General features: G+C 37.1%; 1 protein-coding gene across 2 annotated transcripts in view; it reads left to right on the top strand.

Annotated features, from left to right (window-relative positions):
* Nucleotides 1–7396: 7396 nt before the first annotated feature.
* The window catches only part of GLRA2 (glycine receptor alpha 2), a 171983-nt gene continuing 157277 nt past the window's right edge, over nt 7397–22102 (top strand). For both annotated transcript variants that reach the window (XM_081792421.1, XM_081792420.1), the window contains exons 1-2: nt 7397–8030; nt 10204–10337. In XM_081792421.1, coding sequence (XP_081648547.1) covers nt 7963–8030; nt 10204–10337 — 202 coding nt within the window. In that variant the 5' untranslated portion in view covers nt 7397–7962. The remainder of the gene's footprint in view (nt 8031–10203; nt 10338–22102) is intronic.

Genomic DNA, 22102 nt, shown 5'->3' with positions numbered 1-22102 from the left:
TCCTGGCTCAGGTCATGATCTCACAGTTTATGAATTCAAGCCCTGTGTCAGGCTCTGTGCTGACAGAGCTTGGGATTCTCTCTTTCCCTCTCTCTCTGCCCCTCCCCTGCTCACACACAGTCTCTCTCTCAAAACAAATAAATAGGGGCGCCTGGGTAGCTCAGTCGGTTGAGCGTCTGACTTCAGCTCCGGTCATGATCTCACGGTTTGTGAGTTCGAGTCCTGTGTCAGGCTCTGTGCTGACAGCTCAGGGCCTGGAGCTTGCTTCAGACTCTATGTCTCCCTCTCTCTGCTCTTCCCTCCTGCCCCTCTGAAAAATAAACATTAAAAATTAAAAAAAAATAAATAACCTTAAAAAATAAAATAAAATAATTCATTTTTTCAAACTCAGTTTCTTTTCAGCCTTCTGTGAACCAAGAGGCATTTCATGGGGAGGGGGGATAAACATTAATAAAATCAATAACAAAAACTTTAAAATCTGAGAACTCTTCAAAAGACATTTTCAGCAAGTGTATCGTGATAATGAAGGTGATGTTGAAGCAGTCTTCGGGTCAGTTGCAAAAGCCTAGGAGATTCTAAGACAACTGATGCGGTCAATCTTATTGTTATTCATTATTTTCATTTTTAGAATTGTAGCAAAGGAGGAACCTTCTAATACATTCAAGTAAGATTACATTTGATTTATCTTCCAAATTATTGTTTGCCCACTTGATGTTTATGAAAAGAAATGCCGCATTTCTCACATTAGCCAACAGAGAAGTAATCACTTGTATGAATCATCGCTGGAAATAGAAATTGTTTCAAGTGCTGGACACATTTGTGGTCTGTGAACACTGAACACTAATAAGCAGGAGAGCTCCAATCCGAAAATGATTTTTCTGACTTCGAAGTAATTTAATCCAGAAATGCTCTGGACAGACATTCAATTGTCTGCATGGAACCTGGAAGAGCAGTGATTTCACATTAAGACTTCATGGCATTGAAGCTTGCCTCTCTGCATGCTGAGCATCTTTATTCAGTCCACAAGATAAAGAAGAGAGAAGCAAACTGGATTTCTAAAAATGAAAGAGAATAAATGCAGAGCGAATCAGCTCTTTAGGCATCCTTGCTCTGTGGACAATACTGGCCATTGAAAACAGCTATAAATTCATTAGCACTAGTGCTTCTGGCAGCCGGCACAAATCAACATGCGGGAACCATGCTTCGTTTCTCACCTTCCTTTTTAGATTCTTGAACTCCTAGCAACTTATTTAATCCAACAGAGTGAGCTCTATAGTGGGCCTTTCATTTCTAATACAACGATTGCAAGGGGATAAGGGAACATACGGGCCAATGAGTGGCCATGAAAGTTGAGAGCCATTTGTTGAGCCTGCAGTGGTTACTTGGCGATCCCAGATTTAAGAGATAGACTTTCTACCTGATCCCTGAGATGTTATATATAATCAAAGAATGGAAATCACTAATCACTAATCTCACAAACCACATGATTTAACAAATACCGTAATGAACATGCATGTCAGAGGGCTTTCTCACCCAGAAATTCATTCTGATCTAGGGCACTATAGTGAGAGAAGGGTCTTTTTGAAGTAAGAAAATCTCTCTTAAAATTCATAAAGTGCATTCTATCAAGATGAAATTGACTTTCTTGTTCTCTGTGAGGAAGCATCCTCAAGAAACTAAAGATTTGGTAAAACAAATTCTTGCCCTGTCTAATTTGCCTGAAATCTCTGCAGCTTGGTTGATGTCAACTGTAAATTAATAAGCCCTTTCTTAATCGATACTTCATCTTTTCAAGTGGAGAAAAAAAAATGCCCATATTTGGGGAGGATCATCTCTCTGCAGCAAGACCCATAAGAGTTTACAAGATCGGATGTTGGATATTGATATATTGGACATCTTTGAACTCTTTCCCTAAGGAAAGACCTTTTAGACTCTTAATAATGGGCTTTTCATTTGTCATTGGTGGGTAACTGGATCCCAATAAAATGGAGACTAAAATGCCCTCAAGAAAGTGTCACTTACTACAATGGAATCATAAACATAGTGATTAAAAAATAGTTTAAAAATAGGTAGGTAATGGAATACTACGTGGCAATGAGAAAAAATGAAATATGGCCTTTTGTAGCAACGTGGATGGAACTGGAGAGTGTGATGCTAAGTGAAATAAGCCATACAGAGAAAGACAGATACCATATGGTTTCACTCTTCTGTGGATCCTGAGAAACTTAACAGAAACCCATGGGGGAGGGGAAGGAAAAAAAAAAAAGAGGTTAGAGTGGGAGAGAGCAAAAGCATAAGGGACTGTTAAAAACTGAGAACAAACTGAGGGTTGATGGGGGGTGGGAGGGAGGGGAGGGTGGGAGATGGGTATTGAGGAGGGCACCTTTTGGGATGAGCACTGGGTGTTGTATGGAAACCAATTTGACAATAAATTTCATATATTAAAAATAAATAAATAAAAATAAAAATAAAATATCCAAAATTCCAAAAAAATAAAAAATAAAAAAAAATAAAAATAGGTAGGTAAAAATAGGTAAAAATATAGTAGGTTTTCAGTGACTTGAAAAATAAGAGCAGTCATACATATGATGAGAAATAAATCTGCTCACTTGGGTAGTAAATACAGAAAGTATGACTTTGTCACTTAATAATCATGTGGATGTGGGAAAATTGATCAACTTACATGAACTTTAGATTCCTCATTGGAAAAAAATGGTGATTAATCATTGTTCTGCCTATCACATAGTATGAGTATTTTGAAAAGTGTAAAGCATTGTATATGTTAGAGGTTTATCAACATTAGTAAATGATACTTCTGTTCAAACCATACTGATGTTTATAACACATCTCTATTTGTTTATATCTATATAGAAATTTTTAATATGTAGCATCATAGAGACCAAACATTGTATACTGATGTTTATGACATTATGGGATGAGTCAGAATCTTCTCTTTTCTCTGATAAGAAGAGTACAAAATGAAGGTGCCACATGCCTAGTTGTAATTTAGTGATTTAGAAGCATAAGCACATTCAACTTCAGGATTCCACTGCATTGCAAATAAAACCTTTTCTAAGCTCCTGAGACTTACTGTGCTTGAAAGTGGAACTGTCCAAGGGATAAAGTCAAAACATGAATTTTAGCAGTCCATAGATGCTATGAACTGAGATTAAGAGCCTAAAACACATCCTTAGCTATGGTTTTATATGACTTTCAAGAATATTCCATGTAGAAGTATTTTATATAGCAATATTGTCATCTATGTTTTTACATATTATGAAAAAGAGGTTCAGTGGGATTAAACGGCATGCCCAAGGTCACATAATTGATCAGTGTTAGAGTTGGAACCTGAATCAAGGACATAGATTCCTAGGCTCTTATGTGTATTTTCATCTCAAGCTATAGACTCATGAGCCACTGAGCTTGGTTTCCTTTCAAATAATCATAGTTCTTCATTTTTTAATTCCCTGGCAAGTAATTTTTGACAGAACTATACATATTTAAGTATATCATTTTCTTTAAGCAGTACTTCTGGGTGCATTTAAAAAATTATATCCTAATCATCATCAAAACCATTGTGATTATTGTCATCAGTGAATGGATGAGGATACAACGATAGCCTAAAACAGATGCTGTCCCTGTCCATTACAAGGCTCGTTATTTAGGCAATTAGTCTTAGATATGTATACATGCAATGGTGATAAACTCTTTGAATCAGAGTTGCTGAGGACTAAGGAAGACTGTAATAGGAAGAGTTGATAGGTCAGGGAAAGCCTCCTTGAAGAAATAACATTTGAGCAGAGATTTGAAAAATAAGTTGATATTAACAAGACAAAGTGGGAGGCATAGGCATTCCTTGGGATTAAGCAATACGGCAAGCATGAGGGACTAAAAAGATACCAATATGGTTATAGGGGAAGAAATGAGATGAGTAGAGGAGGAGATGAAGGACAATGTAGGCATGGGCCAGACCATGTGGAACTTTTAGGTAATGTTAAGTAGTTTTTTTGTTCTACCCAAAGACCAACAGAAAGTCATAGTGTTAATCAGGGTGTGTGATATAATCAGATTTTTATTTTTAAACAACCACTCTGGCTAGAGTGTATAGAATGAGGTGGTGGGAGGATCAGCTGTTTGTCCAGATAGACTAGTAAGGTAACTATTGCTACAATGCAAAGAAGACATAAAGAATGCTCAACTGGGGTTGGGATGAGTGGACAATTTGGGAAACATTTGAGAGATTAAATCAATAGGGTTTGATAAAGAACTAAATATGGTGGGTGATGGAGAGGGAGTCTTAGAGATTATGCATTGGCTTTTGGTTGGCAACAGTGAAACAGGCACAGTAGAATAGGCATGAATTTGGAGAAAGTATTAAAAGTTTGTTTTTGACATGAAGAGTTTGAGAAGCCTTTGAGACATCCAGTAGGAATTGTTTAGGAAGCAGTTGGATATACAGGTCTGGACAGAAATATATATTTGCATGTCATCTGTATAAAAGGATCATGGAAGGTATGGATGTGCATAATATTGTCTAAAAGAGTGTAGTATGAGAAGAAAGAACCTAGAATATAGTATTTAGGAATTGTAACTTTTATAAGCCAGGCAAAGTAGGATATGCCTGCCAAAAAGACAGAATAGGAGACAAGCTAGGAGTGCACTGTATCCAAAAGTCAAGGGAGGAAGGTATTTCAAGAGAGCAGAATGGTGGTTGCTAGTGACAGAGGAAAATGGGATATAGGTAGCTGCTAATCAATGGGTATAAAGCTTCAGTGATGCAAGATGAGTAAGTTCTAGAGATCCAGTGTAAAATATTTTGCCTAGAGTTAACAATATTGTATTGCATACTTAAAAATCTGTTGAGAGAATACATCTTACGTTATACGTTGTTACCACAATTAAATAAAAATAATTTTAAAGAAAGAAGGGAAAAGAGACCAGTAATGTTAAGGGCCATGGAAATGTCAAGATGACAACAGAAAAATATCCTTTCAGCCTTAGTTACAAGGAACTCATTGGAAGACTTAGTGAGAGCTGTTTCTGTGGATTGACAGAGATGGAATCCAAATTGAAAAGAGTGGAAAAGTAAAACGAGGAGGCTAGACTAGATTTTCTTTAAAGTCCCTTCCAACTTTAAAATAGTAAATGCTGTGATTTCATGCTGCTGGCCAGAGCCTCTCTTTGCCACATGTTTCCCTACTCACCCTACTCCTGGTTAATAAAAAAGACTCTGCTGTTGAAAGAAATGATTTGCAAAGACTGTATTACTTTAAGCATCATTACAACCTCAAACAAACTTGGGACAAATCATTCTATTCTACTTGGACATATATATTTTTTCTTTTGAAAGAATCTTGAGCACAAAAATTCTTACATGATTTTTCCATAGCATCAATTCAAGAGATATATTTCCAAGAGCTGGTTTTATTTTTCGGGTCAGGACTGCAGGGATGAAATCAAGCTAGAGTTTCCATGTGGATGAATTTGGAAGTGAACAGATTCAAAGCTGCAGTCCAGGGATGTCTCACACTACACTATACTATTTTCCTTTTAAATTGAATCACCTTTTCTGGGCTTTGGGAGCTAAAAGAACACATCCAAAGAATTGATTTTGTATGTAAGCAGAATGCTTGGGCACTGCTGCTTTTCATCTAAAGAGGAGTTCCTATATTCTCACTGTCTTGGTAGGACGGAAATCTGATAAACGGTTGCATAGACCATTGCTACTCAAAGTGGGGTCAGTGGACCAGCGGCATCAACCTCAGCTAGGAATTTGTTAGAAATGCAGAATTTCGGGCACCACCTCAGACCTACTGGATTAGGATATGCAGTTTAACAGGATCCTCAGGTGATTTATATTAACATTAAAAGGTGAAAAGAACTTGTAATTTTTTTCTCAGAATCTACTTTTTAAAAATAGAGAATCCTTTGCTATTCTGCTATGATATTTAAATTGATCCAAGGGAAGATTAGTCATTTATGGACTGAAAACTAATCATATTATTTTGTTTTAAAATTAAGACCTGCACTCGAGTGCCAAGGTGACTCATAAGGTATATTTTACAGGCAAAAAGGAGGTTACTCACCCAACTCATGGCAGAACATGTATTTTTCATTTCCCCTTGCCAGAAGCTGCTAATTACTTGCACTGAACTATTTACCCCTCTTCTTTTATTAATAATATTTGTGGGGCACCTGGGTGGCTCAGTCACTTAAGCATCCCACTCTTGATTTGGGCTCAGATTATGATCTCATGGGTTCATGGTATTGAGCCCTCCATGGATTTCTGTGCTGACAGCGTTTAGCCTGCTTGGGATTCTCTCTCTCCCTCTCCCTCAGCCCCTCCCCTACTCTCTCTCTCTCTCTCTCTCTCTCTCAAAATAAATAAACATTAAAAAATAATATTTGTAAAATTACTTTGAAATAGCATACCTGTCATGCTTTTTGTACAGGATTTATAAACTTTCATCATTTTCTCTTCAAAAAGCATACCTGTCATGCTTTTTGTACAGGATTTATAAACTTTCATCATTTTCTCTTTAGCCAGTTTAGGAGAACACCTACACTTTCTTGTATGGCCCTTCCTGGTGATTAACATCTGGAATGGACATATGAAAACTCAACCCTCAGTCTCTCCCTTCCTTCCTCCGTTTCTTACCTGAAGCCTTACTCTAACCTTTAATCAGGACAGAAAAAAGATTGCTACTGCCCCCTGCTGGCCTATTGTATTTTTCCTCCTCTTCAAATCGTCTTGAACAGGATGCCCAAGGATTTTGAGCCACGGAAGAAAGCTCAGCGGAAGGGGCTTTCCCTAGTAGAGATGTCGAGATCCTTTGGGAACAGGCGGCTAAAATCAAACGAAAACACTCAGGGGGCGAGGAAGGCATAAAAGGCTTCTAAATTAAATTATCGATCCTCACGAACCTTTTTCTGCACATAGACTTCTCAATGCCAAGGAAATGTCCCCTCCTCTTCAGCACAGGACTCCTCTTTTGCCTCTAGGTTCCACTGACAAGGAATGAACTACCACTCCCCTATTATAATTTAAGTACTCCAGATTCTGTTTTCTGTCTCCCCCAATTTCCTTTTCCCACAGCTAGACCGTATTCCCTTTTCTTTTCTGCTTCAAACTCCCGTCCCACCCACCCACCTACAGACTCGCATTTCCAGGGGGTCAGACCCTAACCTCCTTGACCCTCCCCGTCTACCCTGACCTCTGTTCGCCCGATTGTCGTCGCACCCCCCCCCCCCCTTTAGCACCCTTTCGCTGAACAGCGACTCACTCTTTGCCTTTGAACATCTGGCTTGTCCCCTCTTGAATGCCTCTCCCCGACCCCCGCCCCAAGCGACTGAAAAACGAAACATGCGCACTTCAGAGCTAGGAGCTGTCCGAGTGCTGAAATTTATAGGCTGGGTAAGATCACGTCTCCGTCTCTTTCTGTAGCTCTCATTCCAGCACAGGATCTCAGCAATTTTGCCCTCTTCCCCCCTGCCCATTCCAGCGCGCAGAGTCCTTTCTTCTCTCTCATTTACAACTTCTTTTAAAAAGAGAACATTTTCTAGAGAAAAGAGATTTGCTAAACAGAAAGGACATAAAACAAAAGCCACAGCAACCCGACTTCCAGCATGGCATTGTCACCAGCCCCCTTTGCATGGTGATGCGATTAAGGTAGCGGCATTTTTATTATTCGGAAAAGCAGCTGGGGAATCCATCAGTTCTAAGGCTTTGTCTTTCCTTGGTTAACTGATGGTCCTGAGCCCCGATTTGACCTGACCATGATGCCTAGGACTGGCACTTTTTGTTTTTCCTCAGCAAACTGTACAAGCCCAAATCTCTTTTTGATTTCCAAGGAAACTAGATTCCTGCCAGATTTCGAATCTGGACAATAAATAGATACTTTGTCCTAGCTTCTTTCTGGAATCTTTTCGGGAATATTTTCCACAAGCATCACAGAAACAGGAATGAACCGGCAGCTAGTGAACATTTTGACAGCCTTGTTTGCATTTTTCTTAGAGACAAACCACTTCAGGTAGGTGAAACGACTTTGCATGCTGATATTTTCCCCATGAAAACTGTTTTAAAGAGAATGTGTCATACAATTTTTATCTATTTTTCTATGCCCTGGACCATATTATTTTAATTTTATAGAGGAGAATTAGATTTCTTTTGTTCTTTTAAAAGGCGTAATTATGGGGGGAGGGTAGTAAATTTTCACAAAGGCAAGTTTTCTGATGCATAACCCCACTCTATGCATTTCAACACGTTTTCACAGCCAATGTGATATTAAGGCAGTCTAATGAGTTGCATGCTCTTTACATTTCTATATAATAATGATTTTTTTTTTTTGCTGTCAAATTCTTCTTAAAGTCATTTAAAATGATTATTGGATGCAATGCTTTTCATGTGGTGGAAGTGATTGGATTAATTTGCCAGGAGCATGCTCATTTTATATAAAATATAAAGGAACCCTAATTCTTAGTCAACTTGAAACTTGTATTTCAGCAACTAGATGCATACTACGAGCACTACAATTCAGGAAATTTCTTGAAACATCAAAAATATTTAAAATCTCATTTTACCACTATATTCCACTGTCTGGTATATTTGGAAGTTGAATGCCTACCAAAATTGAATTAGTATCACATCTTTGTATTTATCTATACATGAGAAATGGACTATGCATAATTAAAACAAGTGGGAAATTATTATTTGCATGCTTGCATTTTCTACCTAATTTATAAATTACCAAATCAATTGATACTTCAAAATATCAGATAATTATCAGTAAGTGAAAGAGCCATCCTAATGGCAGAGGTTCTAAGACAGCGTAGAGATTAGAGATGTTCATACAACAGTGTAGGTGTCTTCATTTATTTTCACCGAATTTTATGGTATTTTTTCACAGAACCAAGAGAAATGGAACATATAGTAATAATTCTATGAGTACTGGGAAAACCCACTATGTTCTTTTCAGGTTCACACCTACTATGATTAAGAAAAATTGTATGCTGGGTTTCATTAGAATCCTCATCACCATCATCATCATCATCATCACCTTCATTACCACCACTATCACCATCGTAATCAAATAATATTTGATTAATCAGATGAATCTGCATATGGGAATGTGAGTATTTTTAGATGACTCTATCAATTTTAACTCCTGCTAAATGTTTAAATCCTCCTTGCATTTAATACTTTGTATCTAATACTACTTCTTTGAAAAAGTGGCAAAAATGTGTTTTCTCAGTAATAGAATTAGATTATTTGTTAAACTATTAATACAGAGCTTGTAGAATATTATGCTTTAGGGAAGAAATAGACATTCAGTCAGCCACTATGTAATGTGAAAGAATTCATTTCACTACGAACCAAATAGGTTCTTTTTATAAGCCCTTTAAGGAAATTAAAAACATGAGAAATTTTCCAATCAACATTTAGTGTTTTTGATAATGCAGAAGACAAAATGATTTAGAAGTTCTTTTTCATGAATACTTTACTGGAGAGTCAACAATTTAAACACTAATATATAAATAACACCTGATAAAATAATAGAAGTACAGACACACTTATTGTTGACCTATTTTAGAATGAAGATAAATGTCCAAGTGAAGCTTTTCTTTTAGACAATGCATAGAAAATTATTAGTAGTTGATAGCTGGAATAGAATCCAGCAGGTGAGAAAATAAGCAACGGAATAATTAGTTCACTGTCTACTTTGTTCTACTCATATTATTATATACTTCTAATAAAAAGTAGAAGACTTATATTAAGGGCTGAAATGCTGGAAGAATTGTTTGAAAGTCATGGAATGATTTTAAGACAATCACATTTTAGAAATTACCATCTTCATTTCATTATCATCATCTTTATTTCTCTGATGACTCTAGAAAGAAATAGCTTTAATATATGTCCATGAAATCTACAACATAAGCTATGCATGTTATATCATCTTAAACATCTTTATAGCTACAGTTTGGACATCTGGGAGATAGGAGTCAGGATTTATAACTCTCATCATTTAAAGTTAACTTTACAGAATGTACAAGTTCAGAAGCTGACCAAAGAGTCTATAATTCTCTTTTTCTTCTTACAAACATATCAAATACATTAACAAAACATGATGTCAAACATTCTGTGAGCATTAGTTCTCAGGCGATGGTAGTGGAATTGTTGCTAAAACAAATTAATGATGTGTTTAGGACGGCTTTCTGCAAAGACCATGACTCCAGGTCTGGAAAACAACCTTCACAGACCCTATCGCCTTCAGATTTCTTGGACAAATTAATGGGAAGGACATCAGGATATGATGCAAGAATCAGGCCCAATTTTAAAGGTAGGTTCCATTTAAATTTACGTTAAGCCTGTGGGAAATCTAGATGTTTAAATAATATGAAATAAGTATTAAGGACTTTTTATTATAAAATGGAAACAAGTATAGTAGTCATTTCTCTTTGGCATTCTTTTGACCTAGCCAACATTTAATACCTTAAATTTTACAGGTTGTTTGCCACCTTTGAAAACTTCCCTCATTTTTATTCCATTCCACAAAGAAAACTAATGTCAGAGATTATTGCTACATTCCCTATTTTAAGTGGGAGTGTGAGTGGAAATGAATACAAGAGCAAATGATGGATTTGACTTGTATGAATGTCTACCAGGATTCATACAAGATTCAAGGATTGTTCAGGATCTTTGGTTTTTATTTTGAATACCTACTCCCAAAGTGAAATTTAAATCTCAATATAAAACATGCCATTTTACACACTGTCAGGCCTCTCTCATTTTTCAACATTGTAACAAGAGGCTCTAATTGAATACATCAGAAATTTTTGGTTTCCTCTTGTTTAAACATTTTAACTGTTTATTTGAAATTGTTTATCTGAAATTAACAAAAATCATAGAATTGTAAAGTGCACATGTCAAAGATGGTGGATCCTTTCTTTGTTTAATTAGAAACAAACCAAAAAGTTTGATGTTTTTATTTGTTCAACATTATAAACATGTAATTAATCATCTGTAGAAATTACTTCTTATCTGTTTATTTTTATTCTAAATAAGAACCAGTTATAATAAATGAATTATTCCTGATGCTTTAACTTTCAAATATATATTTTAAGAGTCTCTTGTGTTTTGTCCCCCTCCCTGTTTTTATATTATTTTTGTTTCCCTTCCCTTTAAATGACAATTGAATTTTATCTTGTAATTTAACATAATGCATTGTGGAGTGTTTATATTTTATAAAAGAAGAATCTTATAATATTCATGCATTGTTTTCGTTTTGCTTATTAGCAGTTTAATTAGATTGCTTTCCTTGAGTTTTGATTAATTTTATTATTGGCAAATATGAGCATGAAAACTAAATTCTAAATCATTTCTTCTTTAAATGCTACACCTCTGAATATACCCAGCTGAGTGCACATTTCATAAACAGATATGTCAGAATTTTGACAAAACAAATGTTTCTGATTTTTAGAGTATTTCCAAAAGCAAAAACAGAACTAAGTTCAAAGCTTGATTCTGCTAAAAACAATTTTCATGCTCATCCCATTTCATGCTAATTTTGTGGTCATTGCTTTGCAAGTCAATATTTGAAATAAAATCCTCTGAGTAACAAGTTGAGAATGAGCTTTCAATGGGACTGCTCATTCATAAATTTATTCATTTAGTCATTCAATAACTTTTGAGTCTGAACTATATGGGAAATATTAACTACTGCATGCTTTGAAAAGTTGAGAGACGAAACAGGTTTGGGAGCTACTGTCAAAAATTTTAGAGGGGAGAGCAGATGTTACATGAATAGTTAAATACAAGAGTATATAATATTAGACAGAAATAGTCAAGGAGTTAATAGTTAAGTAACATTAGGAAGTACAGATAAAATGCTACAGGATTCCAACAAATGAAAACATGATTTCCTATTAAGCTACTCATGAAAAGGTTCATAGAGAAGGTCCAGAGATAGAAAATTGTTTCAAGTTTATGAGCATCATGCTTAATAGCAGCACTTATTCATTATTTTCTAAAAGTAACTTTCCAAAAGGGGAGAGAAGTGAAGAGAGTAATAAAACAAATGCCCATGTTGCCATTGCTACTTCAAATGACCATATAGAATGAGCAATCACTTTCACACAGCTTTTTTTCTAGTCCTTCTGGGGATGTTACTCTTTGGAAATGATATTTCTCATGATTCTCAAGGATAAATAAATGGAGAGAATATCAAGTATAGCAAATCATGGCCATGTTTTTGAGATCTTTCCACTACTTAAAGACCTGAGTACAGGATGTTTTAAAGACTTATAAAAGGGAAATGGGGTAGATATCCTTTAAGACTCTTAACATTAATGGACTTCATGGAGTTTTGCCTCCCTCTCCCTTTAACTCTTCACCTCAAGGAACCCTGATCCTCTTTCATAAATTTTATTTACATGAACCATTTATATCAGATTAATTACCTAACAGCTCCCACAATTCTCTTTACTCTGAGAATCTTGGCTCTTCCTGGATGTAAAACATTCCCCATTATTTTAGACTAAAATAATTTTCACTCCTTGTGTTCCCATGAAAGTTTATATGTCTAATATGGTTCTTTGCATATTTATGTTTTATCAACCCACCCCACAATGCATCTGAGAGGGCAAGAATGTACTATATACAACACACACACACACACACACACACACACACACACACCGCATAGGGAAAAGGAGTCATCCTTTTCTCCAGAATGAGAAAATAAGGACTGATAAAGAAAGGAAAATATAGATCAATTATGAAGATTAGTGATTACAATTAGATGCAGTAGAAGCTGAGGGTGGAAACTTTTGAGGGACCAACCAGGGGTCACAATGGCTAGTAAAGATGATCTTAGCTGAGCTGAGGAGAAAGACATAAAGAGATAATAGGGAACCTGTTAAATGAGGAGGCTAGGAAGAACATTATAGTACTTACTGTAACTTACTGTAGTTGATTAGCAATGTACAAATGAGAAATGTTCTATAGTAGGTAGAAATGAAGGGTAATTAGGAAATGTGACTGTATCTAGAATAGTGACAGGCACCCTGTAAATGCTAAAAAATAAATTGGCTATGATAACAATAAACATGGTGATGAACATGATGTTGAAAACAACAATAGTAATTAATAAGATGACAGGAGGGCAAGATTTGACCATAAAAATAAAAACAAGAGCAAAATGGGTTTTTGAGGTAAAGGGAATGGCTTTTCTAGATGTCCTATTAAATATTAGCTCTTCTCTGTTTTCCTTGCTGCCATACATTGGCAAGGGAAAAGGAAATGCATATGCATAATTTTTCTTATTGGATGGAATTTTTCCTGCATGCTTTTAAGTCAATAAAATATTTCATGTCTATTCCATATCCTTGATGGGCTCTGAAAGATGTCCTAATGGGCATATATACAAGAAGGAAAATGGACGTAAGCTAGAAAAGGGGACCAGAAATGAATCAGACTTAGGCTCTATAATTGAGAGCCATTCTTAGAAACTATGGGGGGGCAATAGCTTTTCTGATGTGTTGAAGCACAAGTGTATAAACAAAGTCATGAGTCAGTGTTGCCAATTGCATTCCATCTATAAGATCCATAGAGACCTGGGTCAGATCTTGTCAAAACATAAATTTTCAAAATCTTCAGTTCAGATGAAAACACAAGCTATATTCATTCACAATTACCTGGTTCTGAAACCATGGTAAATATTGATTCTATGTCAACAGAGGGGCCACTTTCCCCACTTGGGTGATTTGTCTCATTGTCAGTTGATTTATCATGGTGTTATTCCATCATCCTATCAGATATTCCTTTGTCAGTATTATTGTATCTTGAAAATGCCACTTTAAACATTAAGCTTTTAAGGAATCCAAATGAAATGCTCAAGCCTGGGCAAAATGCATTAGTTCCGATTCTGTCTCTTTGAAACAAAGCTTTTATCTATTTTAATGAAATTTTCTTTGAAAATAAAATTAACTTAGAGTTATATCCTAAGTTGCATCCCAATGTAAATAAATAACATTTCACTATAGCATTCATTTTGGGAGAAGTTCTGGGATAGATAATGCCAGGAGATAATTATTCACTCCACTTCTTTGTGCATGCCATGCACACTAATTTTTTTCTAAGTCTGGGAGACCTAAATGTGTGATGTGTGACATTAAAACCTACATTTACATGCAATATGGTTTCCCTCATTTTCTAAGGAGTTATCAGCTCAAGAGGTGTTTTGGATACAAGTAGAAATAGATCCACTTCCAAAAAATTAGAGGTTCAGGTTTCTCCCCTTGGAAATTCTATTGTATGTAGCCAAGTGGAGCTCAAGCTCAAATGTGCTTACCAATCCCTGTAGGGGGTAGCTTGAGCACAAGTGTCCAGCAGGGACATTTGGAAAGGGTGATTCTCTCAGTTAGTGAGAATGCAGTCCCAGTGTGATCGTTTCTTTGATCACCCTGGTAGATGTGGGGTATCAGATGTTACTGTGGATTCTGAGAAAAAGATTAGAATTCTTGCAAGTATCAGAAGTATGTGACTCGAGTGCAAGAAGTTGCAGAAGCCTTCAGGCACCTGAAAGGGTACAGCCATTTTAGAACAAGACAATAGGAGATAAAAGGGAAAAGGGATTATTGAAATGAAAGGCTGCAGATAACAATGGGAAATTTACGTATGACAGTTTTGTTCAGAAATGATGCTGATGAAGATTCTGTAAAAAAAATTAATGTTTATTTTTGAGAGAGACAGAGTGCTAGCAGGGTAGGGGCAGAGAGAGAGGGAGACACAGAATGCGAAGTAGGCTCCAGGCTCCACATTGTCATTACAGAGCCCGATGCGGGGCTCGAACTCAACGAGCTGTGAGATCATGACCTGAGCTGAAGTCGGTCACTCAACCGACTGAGCCACCCAGGTGCCCCAAGATTTTTGAACATCTGAAATCCATTGACTGCCTCACAATTTAGCTTTTCTGGACTGTATGGAGACCAACCAACACTTTTGTATATACTACACTGCTACAATGGGCCTACAAGGTGCTTGCCAGGATTTGAGGTGACATCAGGAAGGAGGCATGTAGAACACTCTAATAGATTCTGGAAAAGTATATGTTTTCCTTTCCATGGTGACAGAGTAGTATGGTGGAGAGAGTCCTAGACTTGGATCCAGAAAATTCACATTCATGTCCTTTTTGAGAAAAGGTGTCTTCACTTCTCCATGCCTCAGGTTTTCTTCTGCCTTTGCCCATCTCATTTGAGTCCTTCTGAGCATCATATGAGATCATGCATCTGAATGATTTGTCTTTATTATGTTTATTGAAAACAATTTGAATTATTATTACTAGTCCCTCATTTCTCTTTTGTAACTGACACTGATGCTGTATCACCAAAGCTAACCCTTTATGGCTGTTGGGGCCTTATTGTTACTTGATTTTTGTTAATGGACACACACAAAAAAGTCAGAGAAGTTCTAGTACCTTAGAGTGCTACTGCACTAATCAGAGCATAGATGTCATGAGTCTCAGTTGGCTCTCCTTTTATTATATTGGTGGGAAGATTTCCAACTTGGAAGGGCTAGTTCACATTCCTAAATATGAAACAAAGAGGGAGCCATTTGTGGGAAGGAATTATCTTTATACATTCAAATCCCATCCCTGATTATTTTCTTGGACTCATTTTTTTACAAGAACCAAGTAAAAGAAAGAACCAACTTTACTTGGCCCTAGAAAGAAGGACCCTGGGTTTAACTGGAGATATATGACTGTCATTTCTTATGTATTTTCTTGTCCACTTACTGTAGTTGCAAGGGTCACTGCACAAGCATGCAGAATTGATTTCTTATTTTAGAATGAGTATTTTAAAGAGAACATTTGGTCTCTACAACATGGCAGGTTAAGAGCACTGGAAATGGAAGCCCATAATTTAGTTGTTGAGAATGTACTGTATTGCTCCTTGGTTGATTCTGGGTAACTTCATATCCTTAATTTTCATTATTGAAAGAGCCTAAGCATGTTATCCTGAATTATATAGTGCTTGCTGTCCATCTTGAAGGACAATTCAGTCTGTTTTGCTGTTAACCCGAGACTTCATTTTTTAAAAAAAGATAACAGCATAGATATCAGGGTATCTTGGTCCTTAATAATTAGACATTAAAGTGTGTCCAGTTAGGGGCACCTGGGTGGCTCAGTCGGTTGAGCGTCCGACTTCAGTTCAGGTCATGATGTCACAGTCTGTGAGTTCAAGCCCCGCGTCGGGCTCTGTGCTGACAGCTCAGAGCCTGGAGCCTGCTTCGGATTCTGTGTCCCTCCCTCTCTCTGCCCCTCCCCGGCTCATGCTCTGTCTCTCTCTGTCTCAAAAATAAATAAAAACATTAAAAAAAAAATAAAGTGTGTCCAGTTAGGGCTATCAGGTTTAGAGTGAGGAAAAAATAATCATTCGTTTGTTCCTGGTGGTGCTGAATATGTTTCATGGTGTGGGATCAGACATGTTTAGAATAGGGTCTTAAAAATGGAAATATAGTTGATCAATCCTCATAACACCAAGGTCTTCGGAAATGTTTTGGGTACTCTTTGTGGTTAACACCTAAGAGGCTGTCCTGACTGGGGCATGCAGCATTTGCTCATTGACTTATTTCTTGAGAGGGCTACTTTGGACACTTGTGACTGACTGCAGACATTGTTTGTCACATGAAATGCACTGAAGGAAGGACCTGCACAAAGGAATAGGTCTCTAAGTGGTATTCTTAAGTGAGAAAGACATTTAAAAATGAAGCCACTGGGGGTCGCCTGGGTGGCTCAGTCGGTTGAGCGTCTGACTTCGGCTCAGGTCATGATCTCACGGTCTGTGGGTTTGAGCCCCGTGTCGGGCTCTGTGCTGACAGCTCAGAGCCTAGAGCCGGCTTCCGATCCTGTGTCTCCCTCTCTCTCTGCCCCTCCTCCACTCTTACTTTGTTTCATTCTGTCTCTCAAAAATAAATAAATGTAAAAAAAATTAAAAAAAAATGAAGCCACTGGGTTACCCTCTTGGAGTCTGGTCTAGCTGGCCAAACAAGTGTGGTCATGGGGCAAGTACATGTAATGGTTTTACATCTTTATACTGGAGTCTAAACACACAGTTCATTTCTTTGTTCCTATAATACATAGTGAGTAATTACTCTGAGCCAGGTGCCACATTACTTGCTAAGTATAAGATGGTAAACCAAAATCCAATTTTTAAGTGTCAGTCCTCACTTTACTAAAAACTGGAATATAATTTGTAAACTCAATGCTGCAGGACCTTTGTAGGAAAGAAATGGCACACTCCAATGGGGGTTGAGAAGGTTTGGAAAGCCAGTCCTGAAAGGAGACTGTAGTACTCTGGGACTATCAACAACAGACCTGAAGAGGCAAGGGAGGGAGTGGTTACCAGAACCTAGACAACGTGGCTATATAGACAGGCCACTTAATGAGATCTGTAGAGCAATGTAGTCACTCTATGCTGTCCTAGCAGGGAGAAAGCTACAGAATAAATATTCTGATCTTACTTTCCTCCTGTATTCTATTTTCTTGTTGGAGCCTCTCATTGGCCAAATCCAACTAGAAGTTAGAGGGCAAGGGAGCTCAAAGATGCATACCTTAAAGGTCAGCTTCCCAAGGTACAGAGAAGAACAGAAAAGAGAAGACAGTGTCTCTGGAAAGAAATGGAAGATAATCAGCACAAAGCCAATGTGCAAGCAAAGTCATCCCTCAACCTTCCAGTGGTGGAGCAGATATCTCCAAAACCGATAATCAGTTCAGAAAGTCTGCCCTGATCAGTCTTGGGAAAGAAGGGAATTGAGAAAGGGATGTCATTTGGATATATTATCCCAAGAGTAAATACCTCTAAAAGCACAGAAGAGAGAGGAAGATAATGTAAACTGATAGTTCTGTCTCCTAAACTGACAACTGAAAGAGGCACATTGTGCGTGTGTGTGTGTGTGCAGGGCGCGCGCGTGCACGGGGGCGGGGGTGCCGAGAGGGGGGCGGAGAGAGAAAGCTTTCTGTGGAGTATATGAATATAATCAATATGGCTTCCCGTCTATCTAATATGTTTATATGTTTGCCAATACTATATTGTTGTGCTTTGCCCCATGGTCATCCCTTCCAGGCTCCTCATACCGGGATGTGTTGTGGGCTTAGATTTGAGCATAAGACTTAATGCCGAGTCTCTTTGGGCTAGCATTTCTGAGACACTTTCTTTCCAGCCATGCTCTTGTGTCCTGCATAGAGCCGAAGAGTGGTAGATGAAGAAAAGATTGGGTGGAGGCTAGAAGAGTGTGAAGACCAGGAGTAGAGTATTGTGTGTTTCAAGGAAATGGTGAGGCCTGTTTCCCACTCCTTGGCTGGTTTGATTACCGCACCTGAAACACAGTTATCACGGCAATTTTGCTACTTTAGGAAAACCTCAGAACCACTTTACCACATAATTTTTCTTTCATTTTTAAAACCCAAGTGTATAGAGAAGATAATATAATCTATCTTTTTCTGATTTATTTACATTTAAATACTGCAAGATGTTGATTTCTAAGAACCACTTCATGTCTAACAAGGCAGTTGAGATTTCTTTTATCAGGCTTTCTCCTACAAAAAGCATTCTATGCCCCAAAAATATATTCAGAAAACAAGGAGTCTGTTTATTCAGCTTTGAACCTCAAACTCTCTGAAAATTGAATGATACACACATTTGGCAAACGGCACTATAGCAACTCAAGCTAAATGATGTGATTCAGAATAATTTATAAATATAATGTGCAATGCTCACAGTGGAATTCTTACAGTCTACTTTTTCCTTTGAGTTAACTCTGGTTTTAGTACTTGAACGTTGCATAAAGTATGTGAAGCCAAAGGATTGAGGATTTAGTACTAAACCAAATGAGCAACCAACCAGATGTGTTTCTCTAACCACGAGTTTCAGAACACCTGCCTCAGGGTCACCTGAGAGTCCTGTTAAAAGGGCACATACCTGGCCCCACGCTTCTCCAGGCTTACCTCTTCAGAACTGCTGAGTGATGGGATCTTAAAATATTCACTTGAACAAATTCATAACACCTTGCAGCTTATAGGGCTAGAATGAGAAAATTTTGCCCCTGTATCTGAAGGATAATACCTTCCTTGTATTGTCCCCAAGATACCACGTGCCAGGAATTGCCTTACCAAATAAAGGGGGGGGGGTGGAATCCCACAAGAGAAAAAAAAAATCTAAACAGAGACTCATGAGACCCGATTTTTTCACCTAACCTTTCTGGGATTCATTTTTGTCATCTCCGAAAATAAAGGATTTGGACCAAGATGTCTATGTCACTTCCAACTTTGATAGTCCCTTGCCTTTATATTCTAAATTAAAACTCTAGGGTATGTCACTTTATAAATTATTAATTCACCCACAGAAGAGCTTGGATACATCCACTTTTCCTAGAGAACAGGTCTTTCTGCTGAGAAATAGTAATTATGTCCAGATATTTTTTGCAGTTGTCCCTGTCTCATTTTAACTCCCAATATTTCAAGGATGGCCATTATCCTATGGGAAGACTCTGGAAACTTATGAGGGGATTACTGAAGAAATCAGGCATTTATGGTTTTGTCTTGCTTTTGGTCTGGAGGTGGCAAATTCATGCACAGAGGCTGCTTCTGGGAAAAGTACCACCATGTTTCTTTAGTTCAGCATCTGGCCAAAGATGTTTCTCAAAACACTAGTCCCATGAAATATTCTCAGATAAGAGGTTTAAAATGTAAAATAAGAATGGGATAGTCTACAAAACATCCTCTGAGAGAGCCCCAATAGTCATTAGCATATTAAAAAGTTTCAAGAAAACCTGAAGTAAAAATACACAAATAAATGTTTTTAAAACTTTTTTTTTCACAGGGGCTTATCCTATGCTTATTTGATCATGAATTTCTTAAATGAGTAACATTCTGAGGGACTGGTGTTTCATAGAATACACTTTGGAAAATGTGGTCTTGGTAAAATCCATAGTTTAAAAAATTTTTTTATATTTATTTATTTTTGAGAAAGAGAATGAACACAGGAGGGGGAGGGGCAGAGAGAGGGGGACAGAGAATCTGAAGTGGGCTCCATGCTGGCAGCACAGAGCCTGAGTTGGAGCTCGAACTCATGAACTATGAGATCATGACTGAACCAAAGTTGGATGCTTAACCAACTGAGCCACCCAGGTGCCCCTAAATTCCATAAATCTAAATGAAATCTCTTGCCATGAAAATAGATGATGATGATGATGGAAAACCTATGATGCTCTGATAGATAATATCCATAAGAGTGAGAAGGCTCCTGCATTCAGTAAACTTGGCTCTCATTTTGATACATGGTCAACATGAGCATCCTGATGCCACAAGAGAATTACTCTACAAGTTAAAATATTATTGCAGGCTATTTATCTCCTGTTTCATTTACATGAATAAATGAGCAAACAGTGGTGTTTTGAAAAAACAAACATTGAAGACAAAAGAAAAGACATTAGTCAATACAGCAAAATACTTCAATCAGATGATCATCTTCTATTTTAGTCTTTATGTTTCCTGAATGCTGAATGACAAATACACATCCAAACAAGTGACCTTTAACCTTGAACTAAAGACATTTCTCCAGCAGGCTAGGACAAAGTTTCAGGCCCGTATGAAGAGTTTCCTCTTGGATTGCCATTGTCTCTTTCAGGCAGTTTTCCAAGATGGATAAATTTTATGGTTGTACGATTTCCATTCAGCTGGTGGTTTAGAATTTTTTTCCCATCACGTCCTTGAAATGAAATTTTTCAAATTTGAATCCATTCTTAAAAACCCCACATTTAAAAACATTGAAATTATACAATATTTATCCTAGATAACTTGTGTAGGTTTAAGAGTAAGGTCTTCATTTATTAACACTAAAATATATTCTAAGTGGGTCTTCTCAAAATTAATTATGTTTCATACTTAGATATATAAATTCCCAGGAAAAACTATTGAAAATTGTTTTCAATAAAGGTGGATGTGGGGAGAAATGTATTTGACATAATTACTAAATGTCTTGGGAAAAATATATATGTGTGTGTGTGTGTATCTTTAATCTTATTATATAATATAATAAAGATTATATACATATAATCTTATATATATATTATCTTTATTACTAGTTATTCTCCCATGCTTTCTCTGAGAGAGTTTGTCAAATAACCAAGTATGATTTTTTTCTTTCTGTTTCTTACTCCAGGATCTTAGGGAAATACGAGAACAAAGTAGAGAGTGAGGAAATATTAAAACTACCTTAGATTTAATCAATGACTTCTGATCCATGCCATTGATTTCATACAGTAGATGAAGATACATTGATGACAGAGCAACTACACATTCTGTATGAGACTAGTCCTTTATATGAAACATTGCTTCAAGGTATCCACACTGATGGCATCAGTGTAACTGACATTTCACTGTACGACCCACAGATAATGGAATACCAATTTTTAAGCTTTTCTGGTGATTGAGGGCTGGCAGCCTTAGACATACTGGACCTCAAGGAGGAAGTGAGTGAAGATTAACTATAATGAAGTTACTTAGCATATACACTGTTTGCTTACTCTGTCTTCAAATTTTGTTTTATATAGCCTGATGCCTGACTCAAATTCCTTGTTATCATTTGCTTCTGATGTCACTGCTGATTCTCCATTTCTAGGAGGTGGACAGTGGCATTAGGGGACTAGGGACTAGGGGGACTAGGGACCATTAGGGGACAAGAAGATGGCTTTGCTGAATCCTTAGCTATAGAAGTCAGGGAATACAAACAAGAAGATAACATTTTCTCCAGAATTTTGAGATTTGCTTTCAAAACGAAGTACATAATATCTTCCCAAAATATAAAAATTTAAGAAGAGATCATGGCTCTTTGAAAGGAAGTGTCACATAGGCCCAATGCCATGTCTTGTGAGTAGGAAAACTGGCACCAAAATTTCCATGTTTTTCAGGAGGAGTTTTGATAGATAAAATGCCACTCTGCTTCCTCTCTCTAAAATTTGAGATCATAGCTTCTTATCAGCAAAGTTGCTATACTATTCAGTATTTATTTTCTCTGGAATATCCTGTTTCATTTTCTGGGGTTGGTG

Source organism: Panthera onca, chromosome X, assembly GCF_046562875.1.
Source record: "Panthera onca isolate mPanOnc1 chromosome X, mPanOnc1 haplotype 2, whole genome shotgun sequence".
Lineage (NCBI taxonomy): Eukaryota > Metazoa > Chordata > Mammalia > Carnivora > Felidae > Panthera > Panthera onca.
This window is presented reverse-complemented; position numbering and strand designations above follow the sequence as displayed.